At 37.3% G+C, this 27,210-nt stretch overlaps 1 protein-coding gene across 1 annotated transcript in view; it reads left to right on the plus strand.

The window, feature by feature from the left end:
* Positions 1-14,426, plus strand: part of Gabrg1 (gamma-aminobutyric acid type A receptor subunit gamma1) — a 91,641-nt gene extending 77,215 nt beyond the window's left edge. Inside the window, exon 9 of the mRNA XM_055629441.1 lies at positions 13,750-14,426. Within this exon, the coding sequence (XP_055485416.1) occupies positions 13,750-14,019 (270 nt within the window). The 3' untranslated portion in view covers positions 14,020-14,426. The remainder of the gene's footprint in view (positions 1-13,749) is intronic.
* The last annotated feature ends 12,784 nt before the right edge of the window (positions 14,427-27,210 follow it).

Consider the following 27,210-nt stretch of genomic DNA (forward strand, 5'->3'; position numbering starts at 1 on the left):
CCTTTCCCAGTCTGTAGGCTGTCGTTTTGTTCTCATGACAGTCTCCTTTGATTTACAAAAGCTTTTCAGTTTCATGAGGTCCCATTTATTGACTTTTGCTCTTAGAGCCTGTCCTGTTGATGTTTCAATTCAGGAAGTTGTCTTCTCTGCCAATGAGTTCAAGGCTCTTCTCCACATTTTCTTCTAATAGGTTTAGTGTGTCTTGGTTTATATTGAGGTCTTTGATCCACTTGGACTTTAGTTTTGTGCAGGGTGATAAATATGGATGGATCTATTTGCATTTTTCTACATGTAGACATTCAGTTAGACCAGCACCATTTGTTGAAGATGCTGCCTTTTTTCAAATGTATGGTTTTAAGTTGTTTTTTTTTTTTTGTCAAAAATCAAGTATCCATAGGTGTGTGGGTTTGTTTCTGTGTCTTCTATTCAATTATATTGATCCACCATTCTGTTTCTATGCAGTTTCTATGCAGTACCATGCAGTCTTTATTACTATTTCTCTGCAGTACTCCTTGAGATCTGGGATGGGGACACCTCCAGATGATCTGCTGATGTACAGGGTTGTTTTAGCAATTCTGGGTGTTTTGTTTTTCCATATGAAATTAAGAATTTTTCTTTCATGTTGTGTAAAGATTTGGGTTGGTATTTTGATGGGAATTTCATTGAATCTGTAGATTGCTTTTGACAAAATGACCATTTTCACTATGTTAATCCTACAGATCCAAGGGCATGGGAAATCTTTCCATCTGTTGATATCTTCTTCAGTTTCATTCTTCAAAGGCTTGAAGTTTTTATTCAAAAAGGACTTTTACTTGTTTGGTTAGAATCACACCAAGTTACTTTATGTTATTAGTTGCTATTTTGCATGATGTTGTTTCCCTAATTTCTTTCTCAGTCCTCTTGTCTTTCATAAACAGTAGGGCTACTGGTCTGAGTTAATCTTGTATCCAACTACTATGCTGAAGGTGTTTATCAACTTAAGGAGTTCTCAGGTTGAATTTTTGGGTTGCTCATGTATACTCTCATATCATCTGCAAATAGGAATACTTTGACTTCATCCTTTGTGATTTGTATCCCCTTGATCTCCTTTAGCTGTGTTATTCATCTAGCTAGGACTCCAAGTACTATGTTGAAAAGATAACTGAGAGAGTTGGCAGCCTTGCTTTGTCCCTGAGTTCAATGGGTTTGATTTAAGTTTCTGTCAATTTAATTTGATTTTGGCTATAGTTTTTCTGTATGTGTGCTTTGTATCCTTGATCTCTCCAAGATTTTAAACATGAATGAAACCATCTGGCCCAGGACTTTTTTGGAAGGGAGATTTCTGATGACTTTCTAGTTCCTTAGAGGATATAGGACTATTTAATCTATTGACCTGATCTTGATTGATTTTTGGTAGATGGAATCTATCAAAAAAATTGTCCTTAATATTTCCTTTAGATTTTCAAATTTTGTGGCATATATGTTTTTGTAGTAAGACCTAATGATTGTTTGGATTTCCTCTGTGTCTGTTGTTATATCCCCCATTTCATTTCTTATTTTGTTGATTTGGATGGTGTTTCTCTGCCTTTTAGTTAGTTTGCCTAAGAGTTTGTCTATCTTGTTGATTTTCTCAAAGAATCAGCTCTTGGTCTCGAGTCTTTGAATTGTTTTCTTTGTTTCTAATTCATTGATTTTAGCTCTGAGTTTGATATTTCTAATCGTTTACTCCTCTTGGGTGTGTCTGCTTCTTTTCATTTTTTTTTCCCCTAGGGCTTTTAGGTGTGTTCTTAATTTGCTTGTATGAGATGTCTCCAACTTCCTTCTAGAGTCACTTAGTGCCTTCGCACTGCTGTCATTGCGTAGTGGGTTTGGGTAATTTGTGATTTCATTTTCATTGAATTTTCAGAAATATCAAACTTCTTTTTTTATTTCTTCTTTGACTCAGCTGTCACTGAGTGGGGAGTTGTTTGGTTTCCATTTGTATGTAGGCTTTTTGTTATTTCTGTTATTATTGAAGTCTAGTTTTAGGCCATGGTGGTCTGATAGGATACAAGGGATTATTTTGATCTTCATGTATTGTAGAGAGTTGCTTTGTGCTCAACTATACGATCAATTTTTGAGAAGATTCCCTGAGGATCTGAAATTTTCCAATTTTACTTTTTCTTTAAGAGATGTATCAGTTTCTGCAATTGCATCTTCAGCATCTGAGATTCTCTCTTTCACCTCTTGTATTATGTTGGTGATGCTTACCTTTGTGGTTCTTGATCTTTTCTCTAAATTCTCAAGCTCTAGGCTTTTCTCTGTGTTTTCTTTATTAATTCTAATTCTGTTTTTCTTTCTTCCACCATTTCTTTCATACTGTTTTGTGTTTGGGTGAAAAGTTATGTAGACATCTATTAGATCCATTTGATTTAGAACTTCTTTAATTGTCATTATTTCCCTGTTTAGCTTCTGTTTAAATGATCTGTCCCTTGGTGAGAGTGGAGTGTTGAAGTATCCCAATGTTAAGGTATTGGGATCGATGTGTGATTTAAGCTTTAATAATGTTTCATTTACAAATGCAGGTATTCTTGTATTTGGGGCATAGATGTTCAGGATGGTGATGTCCTCCTGGTGGATTTTTCCTTTGATGTGAATGAAGCCCCCCTCCTCATCTTTTTAATTAATTTTGGTTGAATATTTATTTTATTAGGTATTAGGATAGCTACCCCAGCTTGTTTTCTGTGTCCATTTTCTTGAAAAACAATTCTGCAGCTCTTTACTCTGAGATAGTTTTTATCTTTGTTGCAGAGATCTGTTTCTTAGATGCAGCAGAATGTTGGATCCTGTTTCCACAACCATTCTGTTTGTCTGGGTCTTTTTATTTGAGAGTTGAGCCTGTTGATGTTGATAGATAATAGTGACCTATGAATATTAGTTCCTTTTATTATGCAGTTGGTAGTGTTACTGTCTTTCATGTTTGCTTTCTTTTAATTCTGTGTTGTGAAGTTATCTATATCCTGTGTTTTTTTGGGTGTAGTTGATTTCGTTAGATTGGAGTTTTCCTTCTAGTATCTTCTGTAGGGCTGGGTTGCTGTGACAATACTGTTTAAGTTTAGTTTTGTCATGGAATATTTTGTTTTCTTCATCTATGTTGATTAAAAGCTTTGCTTGGTATAGTAGTCTGGGTTGGCATCTATGATCTCTTAGAATCTGCATGACATTTGCCCAAAGCCTTCTGGCTTTCATAGTTTCTGTTGAGAAGTTGGGTATGATTCTGATAGGTCTACCTTTATATGTTACTTGGCCTTTTCCCTTTGCTGCTTTTAATATTTTTGTCTGTAGATTACATGTTTTGAATATTATGTGAAGTGTGGTGTTTCCTCTCTGGTCTAGTCTACTTGGTGTTCTGTAGGCCTCTTATATGTATATGGACATCTCTTTCTTTATGTTGGGAAAATTTTCTTGAAAATATTTGTTGGACCTTGGAGCCTGGACTATTCTTTTTCATCTATTCCTATTATTCTTAGATTTTATTTTTTTCTTTTCAAGGCATTCTTGATTTCTTGGATGATTTGTGTTTGGAACTTTTCCAATTTTACTTTTTCTTTGAGAGATATATCAGTTTTTGCATCTTTAGCACCTGGGATTCTCTCTTCCATCTCTTGTATTATGTTGGTGATGCTTACCTTTGTGGTTCCTTATCTTTTCTCTAAGTTCTCAAGCTCCAGGCTTTTCTCTGTTTGTGTTTCCTTTATTAAGTCTAATTCTGTTTTTCTTTCTTGGACCATTTCTTTCATCTGTTTAAATGTGGATTCCTGTCCTTCCATGATGGCCTCTATTTTTTTGTTCATTTCCTCTCTATATGCCACTATTTGTGCCTCTACGTTTGCCTTTTTTTTTTTTTGACTCTATTTGCCTGTTCTTCTTTGAGAGCTTTGTCCATTTTCTCTTTATGTGCCTATAATAACTGGATAAGCATAGCTTTAAAATAATTTTTCTGTGTTTCTGATAGATAAAATATCTGTTGAATGTGGGGGTTGCTGATGAAGCCATAATGTCTTGATTTTTGTTGGATGTGTTATTTTTTATTTCCATTTTATTTTTATTAATTACAGTTTACTGTAACCCAGCTGTAGCCCCCATTCCTTATCCCCTTCCAATCCTACATTCCTTTCTTCTTCTCCTCCCATGACCTTTCCCCAGTCCAATGATAAGATAGGTCCTCCTACCCTTCCATCTGACCCTAGTCTATCAGGTCTCATCAGGCATGGCTGCATTGTCTTCTTCTGTGGCCTGGTAAGGCTGCTCCCCCCCTCAGGTTGGATGTGTTCTTATGTGGACCTCTGGCCATCTGCTTATCTGTAACCTTTGCTGTTTGTTTCTGGAATCTGTACTTCAGACTGGGTCTGTCAGTCTCTGGTGTCTGGAGTATTTTTCAGGAAGATGAGAGAGGTCCACTGGTTTGAGAGTGGATGTTGGTGTTTCAGCTATAGCTAAGGGAGGAAGGTCACAGGTGCAGGTAGGCATGCATGGGTGTGTGTATGGCAGTGTGCCTTGAGGGAGAGGATGCTAGAGTGTAGATGCTGAAAGGTAATGCTTAAGTGAGGGGTGAACTTTGGTGGTTGTGGGTACTGGCACTGTTTGCAGGCAAAATGCGCATGCACAGGTGGCCTGAATACCACCTGCCTGTAGGCAGGTGGCCTATAAGCCTACTGTATTGTACTCCAGGTATTCAGATCTGTCTGGGCTCCAGATATTGCTTGCCTGGACTCCACTTTTAGACCCACAGAACAGGGGCTTCCCCGTTGAGAATGCTGTCCCAAGGATCCTTATGTTGCCTACAGTGGTGGTGTGTGAGACGTTTCAGATGTCCCCTGGTTCTGGGCCTCTGCAGTGCTCACTTAAAGATGCATTCACTGGCTTGGCATAATCAGAAAGGACAGGGGACCCCCCTGTTCTCTACTCTAAGATTTGGGCCTGCAGGGGCAAATAAGAGTGTAGGAGATCCATCAGCTCAGTGGTGTATATTGTTTGGAAGCCAGGCAGGAATGCCGCTGTAGCCTCAGTCACAGAGTGTGTGGAGGCTCCTGCTTGCACTAGACTCTGCCCTGCCCGGGTGTCAGCTCTGGGAGGCCTGCCTTTACTTTTTCAGTCACCGAGGGAGGAGGTTTGCACTTGGGCAGCCACAGCCCCTTAGGAGACCCACCTGTGCCCTTTCAGTCACTGAGCAGGAATGTCAGTGTTTGGGGAAAGGGGAAATGCAGGGGGTTGAATATTCTCCACTCTCAGTCCCCAGAGATGTCCATGGGTGACCTGGATCCAAACTGTCCCAGCTCACAGGCTGTTCCCTCTCTCCCAGCAAGCCTCAATGTGGATGTTCTGGCCTCAGCTGCCCTTCTGCTCATCAATTTCACAGTTTCAGATCCTGTGCCCTTTGGTTACTGTGTGCTCTGGTAGCTGCCATCTTGGAAATCTCAGTAATAAGCAATTTAATTAAAAAGCCCCTTACTTTTTCCTTTAAATGATTTTATTTTTCTTTCCTTTCTCCTTTTTCTCCCCTTTCTCTTCCCCTTTAATATATTTTTTACATTGTATCTCCTGTTCATTTTTTCTACTTTCATTTTTGTTTTTATTCTACCTATCAGTGATATCTTAGGAAATCCACCTCCCAATCAATATGTGGGTTTTCTCTCTTTATAACACTTACTAGTAAATGATTTGCATAAAATTGTGTTAATGGAAAATCTTAGAAGTTGGGTTAACTCTGCTGGTGTGTTGGACTGTGAACTAAGGCTATTTTGGACTAGGTGAAGACTGTAGAAATGAAGTATTTATAAACCTGCCATCACCAATAATGAGCATTTCGTGTTGAAGCTTCCAGTATTCAGAGGTTATTAGAATTCTCATAACACCATGAGGTACATACATTTTGAGACAGATATGGAAAACACAAGCCAGCAATGGTTTAATCCTAGGCCTTCAATTTTGGTAGAGTGTAAAATCGTAAATATAGGCTTTTGTTTTTATTTTCATATTTAACAACATAAAGTCAATTTGGAATCAAAAGAAATCAAATGTGTCCTCTTCTCCCAGGAATGTTTAGATCAGGGTGTAGACAAGCTTGACCACCATGGTATCCAGCATCCTACCCTCAATTCAAATACTGGCCATAGTGACGCTCTCTTGACAGGAAGTCTCACATGGTTACCTCCCTCAGAGCCTAGTGGATGATGCTGTCTTAAACAAAAACAGGCAGATAGCTCCTAAGTATTAGCACCCAGGATTGTCCTTTAGCCTCTCTACATACAAACGTCAGTTTTTCACAGAAAGTAGACAGATTTTTGAGGGTTAGAAAGCTCTTCCGCGTGTTATCATCACTCTCTGCTTCAGTTCCTATTTTCAGTAGCACATTGCTTCTTCAGCTATTGCAAGTCTCCAAATTTATCACCTTATTTTGCCAAATGAGGATACACATTATTCATGCACATTCATTTATGCAGACATGTGCACTCCTGTGTCTATACATGTACACATAAAAACAACAATAATAAATAATTTGCAAATTCAAAGTGTGAGAGAATTAGCAGTGAGATAGTTAGTTTCAATACCATTTTTCAAAGGCAAGGTATTTTACTAAAATAAATACCAATATAAGGTGAGCGTTATTTTTAAAAGTATGAGAGCTGTTATTCCTGAAACAGACAACTACTCCAAGCTGTGCCTACACAAGCTATGCCTGGCATGTATGGACTGCTTGGGACACCATGAAACGTGGTCTGTGAATTATAGATTTAACAGACACGTAGTGTTGAAAAGAAGGTTATGCGAATGTGGGTCACACGGTGCTCAGGAAAATTTTCCTTTCATTTCATGTGGAAAGAATTCCCTTATAAAGCCTTTTAAATAAGTTTTTCAAAGAAAGTTTGATAGAGTAAAAAAAATCAGGGACAGTGTAGCACCGTTGAAGTAGTTGTTCGGAGAATAAGTTGCAGTTTTCAGAAGAATAAATTTGGGCGAACATTTAAATCAGAGAAGACCACATGAACTCAGTTGAGGCTGGTAGATTTGAATTGGGGAAGACTTGCTTATGTCTAGAGATGGGCCATCTAATCCAGTAGCCGTTACAAACTGTTTAGGTGGATAGAAACTAATAGGCACTGAACAAAATTCAAAATGTTATGTCTCCCTAGCATTGTTGCACCACATGCTTAAAAGGACCATGTAGCTTCTTTACCAGGCATAGTAGATAGAGGGTATTTTGCAGCTACATTGGACACCACTGCCTACAACAGAGGAGCTGCAGAAGCAAGATTACCAGTGTCTAAGGTGGACAGTTTGTGGGCAGCTTGTACATTTATGGTGTCATGATAAGACTATAGTTTTTGTCCTTTAAGCTCTCATGTGTCACAGACATTTCTAAGCAGAATGTCATAGTGACATCTATATAAAAGTAAAGATAATTGAAAATAAGGACACAGTGTGTGTTCTTAAATTGCATAAGAGGTCAGCCCTAAATGTGTAGACTACTGTAATAGCTCAAGAATTAATGTACTACAGAAAATAAGAATCGGAGCCTCAAACATGTTTGAGCAAATGTGCTTGTTGTGTACTTGAGCATCTTTCGGTTGTATGCCTAGGAGTGCTATAGCTGGATCTTGAAGAAGTATTCCTAATTGTCTGAGAAAGCACCAGACTGATTTCCACAGTGGTTGTACCAGTTTACATTCCCACCAGGAATGGAGGAGAGTTCCCCTTTCTCCACATCCTCTCCAGCATGCGTTGTCACTTGAGTTTTTGATCTTAGCCATTCTGATGGGTGTAAGGTGAAATCTCAGGGTCATTTTGATTTGCATTTCCCTAATGGCTAATGAGGTTGAGCATTTCTTTAAGTGTTTCTCTGCCATTCGATATTCCTCTGCAGAGAGTTCTCTGTTTAGCTAGATACGCCATTTTCAATTGGATTACTTCTTTCGTTGCTTTTAATTTTTTAGTTCTTTATATATTCTAGATATTAGCCCTCTGTCAGACATAGACTTGGTAAAGATACTTTCCCAGTCTGTAGGTTGTCATTTTGTTCTGATGACAGTGTCTTTTGAGTGAGGTATCCCAGAAGCAGAAAGACACATACATTGTTTATTCACTTATAAGTGGATGCTAAACCTACAAGATAGGATAAACATACTAAAATCTATACACCTAAAGAAGCTAAGTGAAGATAATCAATCCTTACTTAGAAAGACAAATGGTATGGATATTTAAAGAAGGAGAAAACAAGAAACAGGACAGGAGCCTATCACAGAGGGCCTCTGAAAGACTACCTAGCCATGTATCAAAGCAGATGCTGAGACTCATAACCAAACTTTGGGCAGAGTGCAGAGAATCATATGAAAGATGAAGAAGGTAGCAAGACCTGGAGAGGAGAGGAGCTCCACAAGGAGAACAACAAAACCAAAATATTTGGGCACAGGGGTCTTTTCTGAGACTGATACCCTAACCAAAGACCATTCATGTATATTACTTAGAACCCCTGCACAGATGTAGCCCATTGCAGCTCAGTATACAAATGCCTTTCCTAGTATGGGGAACAGGGTTTGTCTCTGACATGAACTCAGTGGCTGATTCTTTGACAATCTACTCCCCCAAGGGAGGAGCAGCCTTGTCAGACCACAGAGGAGGACATTGCAGCCAGTCCAGATGAGACCTGATAAGCTAGGGTCAGATGGAAGGGGAGGAGACCTTCCCTTATCAGTGGACTTAGAAAGGGGCAGGGAGGAGATGAGGGAGGGAGGGTGGGATTGGGAGGAATGAGGGAGGGCTCTATGGCTGGGATACAAAGTAAATAACCTGTGATTAATATAAAAAAATAAAAAGTATTAAAAAGAGAAAGAGAGAGAGAGAACCAGAACCTCAAGGGAAGATTTGGTGTGGAAGAGCCTCTCAAACCTCCAATTCACAGTGTCCTTTATGCAAAAGGCTAATCCCCTTTCCAGTCAGCACAAGTCTGCATGAATAAACATTCGTCTACCCTTCAGAGGATGTAGTGAAATAACAAACACCTGTGTCAATCCTCGATCTCACAACTCATAAGAGGTTTTTCACTTCTGAAATGGTGTTTGACAAAGCTCCCAAGAGAAATATTTGTGATATTGGTTATATGAAAAACACAGCAAAAAAGGCTGCTTAAGTAATTATAAAATGTCAGTGGATACAGCGCTGTTCGTGAGATGGTAATCAGTTAATGTCAGTTGCAACATCAGTTAAATAATGTGCTCCACAATCAACTAGCTTCCACTTGTAGTTAGCTTTCTATGTTCTCAACGTAATAGCTTCCTTTCATGTTACCGTTCACAGACTGAAAAGTAGATTAATCATTGAATAAGACTCTTATTAAAAATCTAAATTTATACTAATGGAAGTATTTGAAGCAAATGAACAGACAGAATAATAATGTGCATGTAAAAATGGAATTCTCTGCCTAGTACCCGTAGGCACAAATTTCAAAATTGAAATATTATGATTTTTTTTTGTTTTCTTTTAATACATTATTCACTGTTTCTAATACTTGTATACCAAATTTTACAACACTAAAGATAGAAAAAAGGAAAAATAGTTATTCATATGAAAGACAGTTTTCTTACCACCTTCTTTTCATATATATAATATGAAATATATAGTATATATGATATATGTATCCGCCATATGTTTAGCACTTCATATATTGATTAACTTTAGAATTTTAAATTTCAAATTAAAATATATGACTAATTCCAATGCTACTCTGTTGCTTCTAACCTCTAAACTTATCATGTTTTGTAATGTAAAAAAAGAGACCAGTTTATTGTTCATTTTTACTTAATACTTTTATCTTTTATTTCTGTAAATTTAATTCTTTTCCCATTTTATCAACTTTAATTATGTGTATGGCTGTGCATATGTACGTGCATATGAGTGCAGGGGTCCTTAGGGTCCAAAAGAGGACACGGGATCCCCTAGAAATACATAATTACAGGTATTTTTGAACAATGCACAGTGTGTGCTGGGACTTCTACCCAGTTATCCACAAAATCCATATGCTATATGTGCACTTAAATAATGCAGCATTTTCTGAGACCCTTCTCCATTCCTTATTATGGAAATTTCTATGTCCTCCTCTAAAGGTACTCATTCAATTATTTTATCATCCCCCTTGAAATTTTATGTATGCTTATGTCTTGATTAAGTAGATCTCCTTCCTCTCCTCTCCAATTCTATCCTATGCCTTCCAACCGTTTTCTCTCCTTATGTCATGTGTTCTTGTTTTTTTGCCACTGAGTCCATCTGTGCTGCTAGTATCTAAATAGACGTAAGACCATCTACAGGACCACATATCTGAAGACTGACACTCCTTCCTTCATCAGTCATCACTTGCCAACACCTTCTCAGATGTGAATGAGATTTCATGAAGCCTTCCCCAGTTTACTCTGGGGCTGGCGGGATGCGCAGGCTTTATCTTGCACCCGTGTTGTAGAAAGTTTTCTTTCCACTCTAGCTCCCAGAATAATGACTCATGAGGCTCAAGATAATTCTTTACAAATACCTTGGCCGTGTAGCTGGGGTCTTCTCTGACTAGCTCAGACTCAAAATAACCCATGATACTAATTTACATTTTGCCGCATGGCTGATTACCTGAGCTCAGACACCATGCATCCATCTTCTTCCTGGCTGAAATGCACATGCCTCACTCTATCCCAGAATCCCTTCTGCTTGCTGGATGTCCCACCTATTTCCTGACTCAGCCATAGTTCATTGGCTTTTTAATTGATAGGTGTTGCATCCATACAATACACAAGGGATTTCCTTCTACACACATGTCTTGTGCATTCCTTCATAGGTACCATGAGTTCCTCTGTGCACCAGTCCTGTAACACCTGCTGAATTTTTTTCACTATGGATGTCCACTACCTTTGGCTCTAATAATCTTCCATCTCCCCTTTTTCTATGATCCTGAGCCTTGAAGGCAGACTGTGATGTCCCATTTCTACAGTACTTATTTTATGCGCGTTGAACTTTTGTGAATCTCGGCAAAAATAACCTTCTCTGATGAGGTTTAAGAGGTGCACTCATCTACACATTTTGATTTCCTAGGTATCATATGGTCCAGAATTTCTTTTTTATGATCTTTTGCTTTTATGTATTTTTTAATTAGTTTACAAACTAGTGGGTTATTTTTAAGGATTCTTTATACATCACCTGTCTTCTACTACCACCTTCTTATAAATTTTACTTATGAGTAAAGATAATATGTTTTCATCTAGCTTTGGCATACACAATTCATTTTGTTAAGCCTTTACCTCACTCCTTGTTCCATCTTCATCATAACTTCCAGCGTGAGTCTTTCTGTTGGTAGCACTCCTCCTCTACACTTTCATTCTCCCTTTATTCTACTTTCATCTCATTTTTTTGTTCTGTTTTTGTTTTTTCCTCATGTTTTGAATTTTTCTTTATTTATTTATTCACTTTATTTATTATAATTTATTCATTTTGTATCCCAGCTGCAGACTGCTTCGTTGTCCCCTCCCAATCCTGCCCTCCCTTTTCTTTTATTGTATCTGCTTCCACAAATCATTTCTAGGTTTATGAATTTCACTTGTACTCCAAAACAGAAGATAAAAAGGTAGGAACCTCTGTTTTATTGAGGTGAGGTCTCCCTTGGTGAGAATGCAGGGCTCACCAAGTAGGCTAGTGGAGGTAGCCGTATTGCCCTGGGGTCATCTGTCGATTTTTCTCCTGAGCTCAGTTGTAACTGGCAGCCGCCACACCTGCCTGGTATTTTACTTGAGTCCTGACAATCTGAGGCTTACTTCTCAGACTTGCAGCACAAATGCTCTATCTATAGAGCCATTTCTTCTCAGCCTACATCTGCTCAATTTTCAATATTTATTTGTCTATATTCTCTTACTATTTAGAAACACAATAGTTTTAAATAAAAGTTCAAATTTTAAGAAACCCACAGTCATCTTTAAATATTTCTCATAAAACGTGTCATGTTTGTGAGAAACATATTTTCACAATTTAATGTAAAGAAAAATTGATAAGCATCTACATTGGAAAGAATTACACCCAGTAACGTGATTTTTATATCCCTGACGTCTAATTTAGTGCTGAGATGACAACAAAGCAATGATTATGGTGAGACTTACAACCCACAGCCTGGTGACGTCACGACACTGAGAAGTTCTGAAGGACAACGCATGATTAAAGCTGCAGTCTTGCCATCTTAAAGGACTGATATTTTTTTAACCACCTTTCTTTTTAGCAGTGTGGGCATGTATGCTTTACCATGTATTTCATAGTCTACTTTGACATGCCCTTTTCAGAAAGCAGTAGCAACAGAAAAGCAACTGCACTAGTGAGTGCTGTTTATTTGCCAGCAAATGCTTGCTACATGCCCTGTTTAATCATGGAGCTGGTCTGTAGTATTACAATCATCACTTTTGCATGACAGGCATCCCAGAGGCAGAGGAGCAACCACATTTCTTGTTCAAGTTCACACTAGCCCTGTTTTGTGGGATACACTTAGTTCTCGTTTATCTCACTCTAAATTGCTTACTTTAGGTTACACAATTTTGACTCTTTACTGAGCTATAATACTTTCAAATATTATTTTTACCACTTACAAACATTCAGATCCTGTGTCAACAGGGTTCCGCAGCAGGTCTTAAAGACAAATGCTACCAAGACTAACAACCTGAGTTCAATCTCAGCTCTCAAGAACTTTACATGAGGGACTGGAGAAATGGCTCTGTGCTTAAATGTTCCACAGGACCTGGGTTCAAATTCTGGCACCTACATGAACACCTGTAACTCCAGTTCTAGGGAATCTGACATCTTCACATAAACAGACATGCAGGCAAAATACAGATACGCATGAAATAAAAAATAAATAAATCCAAAAAAAAAAAAAACCAAAAGAACTTTACATGCATCCTGTAACATAGCATGTTCATTCTTATGCACACAGACACACACACAAAGAAATACAGTATAAATTAAAAATAATAAGAACTTGTTATGAATTGTTAATTTAATATGGATCTCAGGATCTCAAATAATACTGGTAAAATAGGAGTTATAGTTATCTATAACTATAGATTGTTCTATAATAATTTAAAAATTTCACTTAGGTGCAAATATGATTTTCACAGGGAGGATTGTTACACTGTTAAAAGGAGCCTGGTTGTGTACATCTATTGCTCCTAAAGCTGAGTGTTTAAATTATTGTAATCTGCCTCTGTTCACTTAATCAATCTGATGCATGCCATATATTTTTTTTCTGTCCTTTCAGGTTTTTCAAAATGTTTTCACCATGAGAATGTTTCTTCTTTCTATTGAATCACATTATAACTAAGAAGTAAATTAAATTACATGCAATAGCACAAAATATTGCAGCATTATAACTATTTGAATGTCTAACACCACAGAAGCATATGTATTGCCATTTTGTACTTATATTCATGGTTGACAATAGTTTTATAGATTAAGTTTCTAGAGATATACAATGAGTTTTATTTCCAAAACTACTTTTTTTTACATACTTTTTGGAAAAGAAAATTTATGTGTAACAGAGTAAATTGAAACCTAAAAATACATTATAATTGAACATAAGCAATACTTGGAAGTCAAGGGTTTTTTTGTTTTTTTGTTTTGTTTTCATTTTTAATTATCAGTTTCCTAGTGCATCCAGGCAGAGGTAAATGTATCTATTTTCTTTGCCTTTCTGTCTCACAGTCTCATTTATTATCTACTCAGGTATCCCCAGGTCTTCATGCCGGATCCACTCTGATTCCCATGAACAGCATTTCTCTGCCTCAAGGGGAAGATGATTATGGTTACCAGTGTTTGGAGGGCAAAGACTGTGCTAGCTTTTTCTGCTGCTTTGAAGACTGTAGAACTGGGTCCTGGAGAGAAGGCCGTTTACACATACGCATCGCCAAAATTGATTCCTACTCCAGAATCTTTTTCCCAACAGCTTTTGCCTTGTTCAATCTGGTTTATTGGGTTGGATATCTTTACTTATAAATTCAAAAAATAGTTAAAGATCATGAAGTCTGTCTTAGTCCAATATAATCATTTGTATTTCAGTAACATGATGCTTAAATTTAAAATGAAAGCCCACTGGTTAAAATCTGAATGCTACAGTTAAAAGTAAGATTAGGGCTTTCATAAATGAGTAAGACAGAAGTGTTAAAGTTAATTTATCTAAATGGACATGAAATTGATTGTCAAATATAGCACACTGAAATCATAACATGTTTGTATTTTAATTTTCTTTATTTTGCTTGTGTACTATTAATATTGGAACTTAATACTTATGTAATACATATTTTGAATATGACATAATTTTAATATACATTTTATTTAAATGTATCTATTGCTTATAATGAAAGACTAATGCCTAATATTAAAGTATTCTTTGCCTACATTAGTCCTTATTTTAATTTTATTTTATTTTATTACTTGCTTTTTATTTGCTCTGTTTGTTCTATAGTTTGTTTAAAGCAAAGCCATGATTTTCTTGGATAATATATCCAAGATATGTTACTCCCAAGAAGAAAATAATATGTGTATTAATTATTTTTAAATAATTTCTCTTGTGAACTGACATTTTGTAATTGTATACAATTATAGATTTAAGTATTGTCATGTCTTATGTTTGAAATGTCAAAAAATTAAATCAAGCTACTTGGCAACTACAGTTTCAAATACGTCAAATTTTATCTCTAATCCAGTTGATTTCCTGCACAAGTGTTAAACAAAGTCAAGCCACATTTAATTTGAGGATTTTCAAGCTAGGATAGAAAACACTAAAGTCATTTTCTTTTTGTTTTGCTTGTAACACAAGGTGAAAAAAAATCAAAGTTATTTTCTGCCTTGTAGGATTTATGAGGTATAAAAAGGTTAACATTAAAATGTTAAAATGTACCAACAATGAAATCAAGTGGGAAATGGTCTGTTTTTTTCTTCATGTGCTACAAAAGAATTTCATGAGTTCAAAAAGCATTGAGTAAAAGTGCTTGATTTAACAGGGCTTAAAGAATCATCTGGCAAACTGAGCTGTGGGTTGTCTTGAGAATACAACTTAAATACATACTATTGACATTTTATAGAGCGGATATATTTAGGAAACCTTGTCAAAAATGAGATTTATCTACCCACTGATTTCTGAGCTGACTTTTACAACTGTATTATAATCATTGTGTTCTCTCTTTTTGACATGTGTGGAGCCTCAAAATTCATTTTGCAAATGGACTTTGTGAGAGGGAACTGTAATAAACTTGAGTAGGGTTGCCACAAATCCATACAGCGAGAAGAAAGACTCCTGAGTGTCTCAGCGTAGGAAAAGTTGATCACACTTGACAGTGCCTCACCTGCGAACAGAGGTTTCATCTTGAAAAGAAGCAGTACAAGAATTCACTGTTGGTCTGGAGAGATGGCTCCTCATACAAGAGCATTTGATGATCTCACAGAGGACCCAGGTTTACTTTTCAGCATCCATATGGTAATTTACAATGTTGTATAACAGTGACCCTGAAGCCCTCTTCTGGTCTTTGCTGAAACTGTATGCATTTGGTACATATGCATGCATACAAATGCTCACATAAAATAAAATAATAAATCCCAGGAAGAAAGAAATCTTCATTGTTGACAACAGTTATCACAATGAAAGGTTTTGTGAGTATGGGAATGTTGAGTGTGGAGAGGAGGCTGCCATGTGGGTGATGGACACACATGGTTTTATTTCAATAATTCTTTTATCTGGTATGGCAGTCCCTAGGGGAAGCTTTGAATGTATTACAATGTGTTACCCAGATAAATATAACTCTTCCACCTCCCTCATAAACTTCTGAAAATACACAGAAGTTGACAAGTGTGGAGCCTCAAAAATTCATTTTGCAAATAGACTTTGTGAGAGACAACTAGAATGAATTTGATAGGTTCATCACAAATCCATACACAGAGAAGAAAGACCCCAGAGTGTCTCAATGTAGTTAATCTTTCCTATTCAGTTTTTTAACAAATGAAGAGCCAGCTTTTGGCTACATGTATATTACTTCTTTAATTTCCATGCATTTATGCTGACAATATTAAATATTGGTAGATGTTGATAAAATGAACATTCATTTAAGGAATAAGCGAAGTATGGAGGATCCACTAAGGCATAACATGCTTTACTATATTTTTATGGCTAATTCCATATTTGTATCGATGGCTTGCTCATTGTTAAGGGTGTTTAATTTAGGGGCTCTTTCAATTGTATCTAAGCATGGCTATATGTTAAAAATACCTTTAAATGCTTGATATACGTACCTTTAATTTTCTCATTGCTGTTTTATTAACTAGGCTTTAAATGTTGACAACATTAACAAGTGAAAATAAAATTGTTAAAAGTGTTATATGTTTTCTACATATATTCCTTATATAGATTTTATATATACATATATATATATATATATATATATATATATATGTCATCAAATAATCATCACTTTGCTTCAAAGCCAGTGGTTTTCTTATTTCAATATAATGATGAGAGAAACAGATATGGAAACTTAAATATTTCTAACCCTAGAACAAAAAGATAACATTTTTATTTAGATCTTAAGAAATCCTAAAAAGCTTAGAGCTTATTTTCAATGGATTAAAACCTAATTCTTCTTTTTTCTTATTTCCAATTTAAAGTCAACTATGATGAACCATTCAAATAAATGCATCCTTTCCTTTTTCTAGAAGAGTTGAAATAATTTATTAGATTAATTTCTCCTGAACTCGTGGAAAAATAATTTTAATACTAACATAAACCAAAAATATAGTCACTAGGAATGACAAGTAAACGTCAAACAGGAAGATGTAAATATAATAAGAAAAGCTGTTAATTCATGTAGACCAAGTTTCTAGTTGCACAACCAGGATTTAAAAATTTGGGGAGATATAATTTGCACAGCAGCACTTTATCCTCCTAGATAAAACACCACAGTAGCATTTCATATATCCTTGGGTTGCATCCTAAGTGGTTTTCTCTATATGCTCCACTGTATCTCAGAACACTATTATGAGCAGCAATATCTCACATATTTGAGTACAAACAGAAGAAGAACCAGCTTTGATAGTAAACCCTGCCCATTTGGAATGATTACAGGGACTGAATTGTGTTTTCTGCCATTTTAAAGTCACATGCCAATAATAAAGATTGAGTCCAAGTGTGCACCTTATATGAGGGACACAGCATCTGAAACTTCGAAATTGGTTAGTGTGTGGGGGGGGAGCAGCTGAAGCCAGGACATTGACATTGAGGTTTCCTGGATGAGAGCGGACAACCCTTGAGCTGAGCCAGTTTGGATCCAGGTCACCCATGGACATCTGGGGCCTGAGAGTGGTGAATATTACCTTCTCCCTCCACTTCCGCTTTCCCCAAGCACAGGCCTTCCTGCAGAGGTGGCAGTGGTTGCCCCAAGCAGAAAACTCCATGCATTTTGACCAAGATGTCAGAGGCAGCAGCAGGAGCCTCTATGCTCAGTGACTAAGGTGACAGAGGCAACTGTCCCAGGTACCCGTCTCTCTGCCCAGCAGACAAACAGTGGGCACTACTGAGATGACAGATCTTCTACATTTTCATTTGCCCCTGCAGGTCCAAATCTCAGAGTAGAGAACAGGGGGGAACCACTGTGCTTTCCTCTTAGGCCTACAAACGCATGAGAGCAACTTCAAGTGGGTGCGTGAGGAGCCACAGATGCAGGGTCCCTCTACACTAGCAGCCAGACATCAGATCCCTCCAACCCATACCCACACTGTGGGCAACATGGGGATCTTTGGAACAGCATTCTCAACATTGAGGACACTGTTCTGTGAGTCCCCAGTGGTGTCCAGGCAAACAACTCGTGGAGAAACCCAGACAGCTGAATATGTGGAGGACAATATGACAGGTCTGTAGGCCACTGAGACATTGAGGGCACCTGCACATGCACATTGAGCCCTCAAATAGGGCCAGCACCCCCACCTGCACTTACGCTCCACCCTTCCTGCTCTAGCATCCTGTCATTCAAGACACACTTCCACACACACTCTCACCCTTGCCCACATGAGCCTGCGGCCTTCCTACTTTAGCTACAGCTGAAACAGCAAAATCCAGTCTAAAACCAGTAGTCATATCTCATCTTCCTTAAGAATACCCCAGACACCAGGGACACATGGACCCAGTCTCAAGTACAGACTCCAGGAACAAATAGCAAAGATGACAGATAAGCAGATGGCTAGAAGTCAGCATAAGAACACACCCAACAAAACTTAGGACATCATGGCTTCACCAGCAACCCCAAATATCAATGGATATTTTAATTCATCAGAAACACAGATACATGATCTCAAATATAAGCTTATCCAGTTATTAGAGGCACATAAAGAGGAAACAAACACAGCTCTCAAAGAAATACAGGCAACTACAGCCAAACAAATAGAGGCACAAGCAAAGGTATAGAGAGAGGAAATGAACAAAAAAATAGAAGCAATCATGGAAAGACAGGAAACCACATTCAAACAGATGAAGGAAATGGAGCAGTGCATGAAAACAGAATTAGTATCAATGAAGAAAACACAAACAGAAAAAGCCTGGAGCTGAAGAACATGAAGAAGATCAAGAACCACAAAGGCAAACATCATCAACAGAATACAAGACATGGAAGAGAGAATCTCAGGCACTGAAGATACAACTGCAGAAATGGATGCATCTCTCAAAGAAAAAGTAAAATTGGAAAAGTTCCAAACACAAAACATCCAAGAAATCAAGAATGCTATAATAAGATGAAATATAAGAAGAATAGGAATAGGAGAAAAAGAAGATTCCAGATTCCAAGGTCTAGAAAATATTTTCAAGAAAATCATAGAAGAAAATTTTCCCAACTTAAAGAAAGAGATGTCCATAAACATACAATAGGCCTACAGAAACTAGATCAGACCAATATTAAGGTGTTGGGATCAATGTGTGGTTAAATCAAATCAAGTAAATAGATTAAATAGTCATATATCACCCAAAGAAAATGAAGTAGTCATAAAAAAAAATAAAAAAAAATAAAAATAAAAAAGCCCAGGGCCAGATGGTTTCATCCCAGAATTCCACCAGGCCTTCAAAGAAGAGCTAACTATTCCACAAAATAAAAACAGAAGGAACATTACCAAACTCATTCTATGAAGCCATAGTCACCTTAACACCCAAACCACACAATGACCCAACAAAAAAATAAACTTCAGACCTATCTCTCTTATGAACATTGATACAAAATTACTCAATAAAATACTAGCAAACTGAATCCAAGAACCCATAAAAGATATCATCCACCATGACTATACAAGCTTCATCCCAGGGATGCAGGGGTGGTTCAACATAGGGAAATCCATCAATTTAATCCACCATATAAACAAACTGAAGGAGAAAAACCACATGATCATCTCCTTACATGCTGAAAAAGCATTTGACAAAATCCAGCAATTATTCATGATTCATGTTTAACATCTTTGAAAGATCAGGGATACAAAGGCACATACCTAAACATAGTAAAAGCAATATACAGAAAGCCTATAGCCAACATCAAATTAAGCAGGGAAAAACTTAAATCAATCCCAGTGAAATCAGGAACAAGGCTGCCCATTCTCCATACCTCTTCAACATGATGGCTAGTTAGCTAGAGCAATAAGAATACTAAAAGAGATGAAGGGGATACAAAACGGAAAGGAAGAGGTCAAAGTATCACTATTGGCAGATGATATGATACTGTACATGAGTGACCCCAAAAATTCAACCAGAGAACTCCTTCATCTGATAAACACCTTCAGCAAAGTGGCTTGAAACAAAATTAACTCAAAAAAATCAGTAGTCCTCCTGTATGCAAGAGACAAAAGGGCCAACAAAGAAATAAGGGAAACTACACCCTTCACAATAGCCACTAATAGCATAGAGTAACTTGGTGTGACTTTAACCAAGAAAGTGAAAGACCTGTTTGACAAAAACTTCAAGTATCTGAAGAAAGAAAGTGAAGAAGACATCTGAGGATGGAAAGATTTCCCATGCACATGGATCAGTAGGATTAGCATAGTGAAAATTAAGAACAATTTTCAACTTCATATGGAAAAACAAAACAAAACAAAAAAACCCTGAATTGCAAAAAAAAAAAAAAAATGAAGTACAACAACAGATCTTCTGGGGGTATCTCCATTCCTGATCTCAGGTTACAGAGCAAGAGTCATAAAAACTACGTGGTACTTGCTTACAAACAGAATGGTGGATCAATGGAATCAAATAGAAGACACAGACATAAACCCACGTACCTATGGATACTTGATTTTTGACAAAGAAGTCAAAAACATTCAATGGAAAAAAGACAGCATCTTCAACAAATGGTGCTGCTCTAACAGGATGTCTACATAAATAAAAATGCAATTAGATCCATATTTATCACCTTGCACAAAACTAAAGTACAAATTGATCAAAGACCTCAATATAATACCAAACACTAAATCTGTTAGAAGAAAAAGCAGTGAAGATCCTAAAACTCATTGGCACAGGAGACAACTTCCAAACACCAACAGCACAGGCTCTACGATCAACAATTAATAAATGGAACCTCATGAAACAGAAAAGCTTCTTCAATAAAGCAAAAGATGCTATAATCAAAACAAAACGACAGCCTACAGACTGGGAAAGGATCTACACCAACCCTATATCTGATAGAGGCCTAATATCCAGAACATACAAAGAAATGAAGTTAAATACCAACAAACCAAGTATTCCAATTAAAAATGGGGTACAGAGCTAAACAGAAAATTCTCTATAGAGGAATATCAAATGGCAAAGAAACATTTAAAGAAATACTCAACATCCTTAGTCATCAGAGAAATGAAAATCAAAATGACCCTGGGATTTCACCTTAGACCTAATTATTATTTGGATAAGTAAGACTTAATTATTGTTTGGATTTCTTCAGTGTCTGTGGTTATATCCCCCTTTTTGTTTCTGATTTTGTTGATTTGGATAGTGTCTCTCTGCCTTTTAGTTAGTTTGGCTAAAGGTTTGTCGATCTTGTTGATTTTCTCAAAGAACCAGCTCTTGGTTTCATTGATTCTTTGAATTGTTTTCTTTGTTTCTAATTGATTGATTTCAGCCCTGAGTTTGATTATTTCCAGCTGTCTACTCCTTTTTGGTGTGTCTGCTTCTTTTTTTTCTAGGGCTTTTAGGTGAGCCATTAAGTTGCTTGCATGAGACGTTTTGAATTTCTTCTTGAAGGCACTTAGTGCTATAAACTTTCCTCTTAGCACTGCTTTCATTATGTCCCATGAATATGGGTATGTTGTGCCTTCATTTTCATTGATTTCTAGGAAGACTTTAATTTCTTTCTTTATTTCTTCTCAGAACCAGCTGTCATTTAGTAGCAAGTTGTTCAGTTTCCATGTGTGTGTGTAGGCCTTTTGCTATTTTTGTCATTGAGGTCCAGCTTTAGTCCATGGTGATCAAATAGGATACAAGGGATTAATTCAATCTTCTTGTATCTGTTGAGTCTTGCTTTGTGACCAACTATATGGTCTATTTTGGAGAAGTTTCCATGAGGTGCTGAGAACAAGGTAAAATCTTTTGTGTTTGGATGAAAGGTTCTGTAGATGTCCGTGAGGTCCATTTGATTCATGACCTCTGTCAGAGTTGTTTCTTTGTTTAATATCTGTCTTGTTGACCTGTCCTTTGTTGAGAGTGGGCTGTTGAAGTCTCCCACTATTAATGTGTGAGGATCTATGTGTGGTTTAAGTTTTATTAAAGTTTCCTTTACAAATGTGGGTGTCCTTGGATTTGGGGCATAGATGTTCAGGATTGTGATATCTTCCTGGTTGATTTTTTCCTTGATGAGTATGAAGTGTCCTTCTCTATTTCTTTTGATTAATTTTGGTTGAAAATCTATTTTATCAGATATTAGAATGGCTACTCTTGCTTTCTTCTTGGGTCCATTTGCTTGGAAAACCTTCTTCCAGCCCTTTACTCTCAGGTAATGTCTTTCTTTGTGAATTAGGTGTGTTTCTTGTATGCAACAGATTGTTGGGTCTTGTTTATACATCCATTCTGTTAGTCTGTGTCTTTTTATTGGACAATTGAGTCCATTGATATTGAGAGAGAGTAAGGACCAGTGGCTGTTAGATCCTTTGATATTAATGTTGACTATGGTAGTGTGTTTGTCTACTTTTTGTTTTGCTGTAGTGAGGTTATTTATTTCCTGTGTTTTCTTGAAAGTAGTTAGTTTTCTTGGGTTGTATTTTTCCTTCTAGTATCTTCTGTAACACTGGATTTGTGTGTAGGTATTGTGGAAATGTGTTTTTTCCATTGAATATCTTGTTTTCTCCCTCTATGAGGGCAAGTATCTTCACCAATGCTACATCTAACAGAGGACTAATATCCAGTATATATAAAGAATTCAAAAAGCTAAAGAGCAACAAATCACGTAATCCAATTTAAAAATGGAGTGCAAAATTAAACAGAGAATTCTCAATAGAGGAATATCGAATTGTAGAAAGACACTTAAAGAAATGTTCAATGTCCTTAGTCATAAGGGAAATGAAATCAAAACGACCCTAAGATTTCACCTTACACCCATCAGAATAGCCAAGATCAAAATCTCATGTGACAACACATGCTGGAGAGGTTTTGGAGAAAGGTGAACCCTCCTCCACTGTTGGTGGAAATGTAAAATTGCACAGCCACTCTGGAAAGCAATGGGGCACTTCCTCAGACAACTAGGAATAGCGTTTCCTCAAGATCCAGCTATACCACTCCTAGACATACACCCAAAAGAGGCTCAAGTACACAATAAGGACATTTGGTCAGCAAATGTAGCAGCCTTATTTGGGATAGCCAGAAGCTGGAAACAGCCCAGATGCCCCTCAGTGGAGGAATGGATACAGAAATTGTGGTTCATCTACACAATGGAATATTACTCAGCAATAAAAAAAAAAAAAAAAAAAAGGAAATCATGAAATTTGCAGGTAAATGGTGGAATCTGGAAAAGATCATCCTGAGTGAGCTATCCCAGAAGCAGAAAGATGCACACGGTATATACTCACTCATATGGACATATAATATAGGATAAATCTACTAAAATCTGTACACCTAAAAAAAAACTAATCAAGAAGGAGGACTCTTATTAAAATGCTCAATCCCTATCTAGAAAGGCAAAGAGAATGGACACCAGAAGAAGGAGAAAAGAGGGAACAAGTCAGGAGCTTGACACAGAGGACCTCTGAAAGGCTCTGCCTTGCAGACTATCAATGCAGATGCTGAGACTTATGGGCAACCTTTGGGCAGAGTGAAGGGAATCTTATGAGAGAAAGTGGGAAACAGTAGGATCTGAAGAGGACAGGAATTCCACAAGGAGAGCAACAGAACTAAAAAATCTGAGCACAGGGGTCTTTCCTGAGACTGATACTTCAACCAAGGACCATGCATGGAGATAACCTAAGACCCCTGCACAGATGTAGCCCATGGCAGTTCAGTATCCAAGTGGGTTCCATAGTAATAGGAACAGGGACTGTCTCTGACATGAACTGATTGGCCTGCTCTTTAATTACCTCCCCCTGAGGGAGAAGCAGCATTACCAGGCCACAGAAGAAGACAATGCAGCCACTCCTGATGAGACATAATTGACTAGGATCAGAAGGAAGGAAAAGAAGTCCTCCTCTATCAGTGGACTTGGGAAGGGGCATGCATGCAGAGGGTGAAGGAAGGGAGGGATTGGGAGAGGAGAGGGGAAGGAACCACAGGGGGGATACAGAATGAATAAAGAGTAATTAATAAAGAATTAAAAAAATTAAAATTAAAAGAAAAATTAGAAAAAACATTGTATCCTTTTCTAAATATATAATCGTGTATTTGCATTTTTATGCCGTATTAAAGGAGCATGCAAGTGTTTATAATTCTAGACATTTACTATTAAAACTATATTGCAGGCTGGGATCTCTGTCAGTAGTACAGTCTTTAGTATGAGTAACGCCCTGATTTCAATGTCTAGATTTGGTGGAACCACAGGGGGGATACAAAGTGAATAAATTGTAATTAATAAAGAATTTAAAAAAAAGAAGATAAACAAGAAAGAGTACTTTGGATAAGATGATCAACTCTCACTTAGAAAGACAAATGAGATGGACATTGGAAGTAGGAGAAAACAAGTAACAAGACAGGAGCCTACCACTGAGGACCTCTGAACATCCCTACCTAGCAGCTTATCAAAGCAGATACTGAGATTCATAACCAAACATTTGGTCGAGTATAGGGAATCGCATGAAAGAAGGAGTTAGTGTGACCTGGAGAGAAGAGGAGCTCCACAGGGTCCAAATATATCTGGGCACAGGGGTCTTTTGTGAGACTGTATCTCCAACCAAGGACCATGTATGGATATAACCTAGAACCCCTGCTTTAATGTAACCCATGGTAGCTCAGTATCCAAATCAGTATCCTAGTAAGGGGAAATTGAATCTTTCTGACATGAATCAATGGCTGGCTCTTTGACCTCCCCACCACCACCCCTGTGTGGAGCAACCCTTCTAGGACAGAGGAGGCTGTTGCAGGCAGGTCTGAAGATACCTGATAAGCTAGGGTCAGATGAAAAGGGAGGAGGTCCTCCCCTATCAGTGGACTTGGAAAAGGGTGGGGAGGAGATAAGGGAGGGAGGGTGGGATTGTGAGGGAATGAGGGAGTGGGATACAGATGGGATACAAAGTTAATAAACTGTAACTAATATTACAAAATAAATAATAAAATACCCTTTAAAAACATTGAAATACAAAAAAAAAATTCAAATAACAAACAATATTAACTAAGATATAGTGTGTTTGGGGTCCTGTGCATGAACATTTTAAGTTCAGTGCTTGCAGTTTTGTGAATAGACACTAAATCAAATTCTGATTGTTCTACCATCCCCTATACTATTGCACTTCAATCCCATTTTAATTTGTATGATCTATATTATTTTCTCATTATGGATGAAGAAAAAGGATTATACCCCAAAATATAAATAAGTTTATTTACCAATAGAATTATTTTTTATAAAATATCTTCCTCATTTAAAATTTTATTCCAAATATCTCTTATTTAAAATCAAGAAATAACTCCCTCCTCCTGTCACATTCTTGGACAAAAAGAAAGAAAGTGATATTGTGTGTCAGGTGGTAAAGTGGCTGCTGCACAGAGACACTGACCTGATTTTCGCATCCTGAGCACTGTTGTAAAACACCAGGCATGGAGCTACTTGCTTGTAGTCACAGAGTTGTGGGACAAACATAGGCAGAGCCCTAAAGTTCATTGTCCGTTAGTGTGTTCAAATCACTGAGCTTCAGGTTGGATGTCAAACCTTGTCTCAGATGTTGAGATGGTGACCAATCAACGAAACGGCTGATGTAGACATCTGGCCTCCGCACAGGCACTCACAGGCACACACCCCCGGACACATGCATACATCAGACACCAGACACACAGAATTTCCAACAGACAAAAACGCATAAAAAATTTAATAGACATAAAACATTATTGGACTTGATAAATCTATAAAGTTGGGTTTTTTTTAATTTTATTTTTTGACCTACAAACGATCTCTGATTATTTGTCATGAGAAATGAATTCCTTTCTAATCATTAGGCAGTGAAATTTACAAGAACTTGTTGAATCCTTGAGTAGGAAAGACTGTGGTAAGTGGAGAACTGGTAAGCTAAAAGGAATTATGTAAAGGCTGTAAAGCCAAATTTACTTGAAAGAAAATAGTTTGTGTCTTTATAAGTCACTGTAATAACAGTTATTTGCATCCATTAAGTGTGTGCAGCTACCTCACATAATAAAGTTTCAGGCTTGTGATCACAGTGACTTTTGTTCTGCTTCTGCCTCCTCATTTTGCAGAACACTTGCAAATGTCTCACAAGAAATATTGCAATTTTGAAAACATTTTGTACCTTCATGACTCTAAGTATAAATTCAGTAACATTTTTTATGACACAAAGAGTCTGTGTTACATTTTCTTAAACATGTCATTTTTGATAGTTCCACACATGATAGAAAAAAAAAATTAAGCAATTAAACTATAAGAGCTCTGGTAAACATTATGTCTGTGCATGATTTCCACTGGTAAGTATGAACTTTTGTATTATTCTACCAATTGATCATTTGATTTGTATCAGACTTTCCTCTGTGAATCAAAGGAAGGAAGGGTGATGTGGTGTTTCCTGGGTATCTCTGTATTTTGACTCTTCACTGAGTCAATCATACGTTGATATTGTATTTTTCTTTTTATTTTTTTTAAATTTAATTTTATTTTTTATTAATAGTTACATTTTATTTACTCTGTATCCCAGTCCTTATTCCCTCCCAATCCCACCATCCCTCCTTCATCTCCTTCCTGCTTCTTTCTAAGTCCACTGATTGGGGAGGACCTCCTCCCCTTTCATCTGACCCTGTTTTATCAGGTATCTTCTGGACTGGCTGCAAAGTCCTCCTCTGTGGCCTAGCAGGACTGCTCCTCCCTTGGGGGGTGGGGGGTCAAACAGCCTGCCATTGAGTTCCTGTTAGAAATAGTCCCTGTTCCCCTTACTATGGGAAAACAATTGGTTACTGAGCTACCATGGGCTACATCCGAGCAGAGGTTCTAGGTTATATCCATACATGGTCCTTGGTGGAGTGTCAGTCTCATAGAAGACCCCTGTGCCCAGATATATTTGGTCCTTGTGGAGCTCCTATCCTTTCCACGTCATACTAACTCCCCCTTCTTTCATATGATTCCCTTCACTCTGTTGAAGGTTTGGTTATGAGTCTTAGTATCTCCTTTGAAACACTGCTAGGTAGAGTCTTTTAAAGGAAAGGAATCTGCTTCACAATGAGAAAACACTGACTCTGAGAGGAGATTAGTTCTCTAAGCTCACGTATCTATAAGTAAAGTTGAATTTGTGTATCTCTGTTCACATAAAATACCTTTCATTTATAGAGAATCATCCTGGTGGCAAAGTGACACCCATTTTCTAAAAATTGATCATGTTGCTTTCACAAAAGAGAAGAGAGTTACAGAAAGAGTTAGCTCTGTTCAAAGAGTAAAGTCAACATCCAGAGCTACTCATACATAGCATAAGAGCATCCTTATTATTCTTTTCTCGTTATTTCCAAAGGGCATTTTGTTTCAGCTGAAATCCACCTATTGCGACTAAGCTTTT

Source organism: Psammomys obesus, unplaced genomic scaffold (assembly GCF_907164565.1).
Source record: "Psammomys obesus unplaced genomic scaffold, mPsaObe1.curated_primary_1811, whole genome shotgun sequence".
NCBI lineage: Eukaryota > Metazoa > Chordata > Mammalia > Rodentia > Muridae > Psammomys > Psammomys obesus.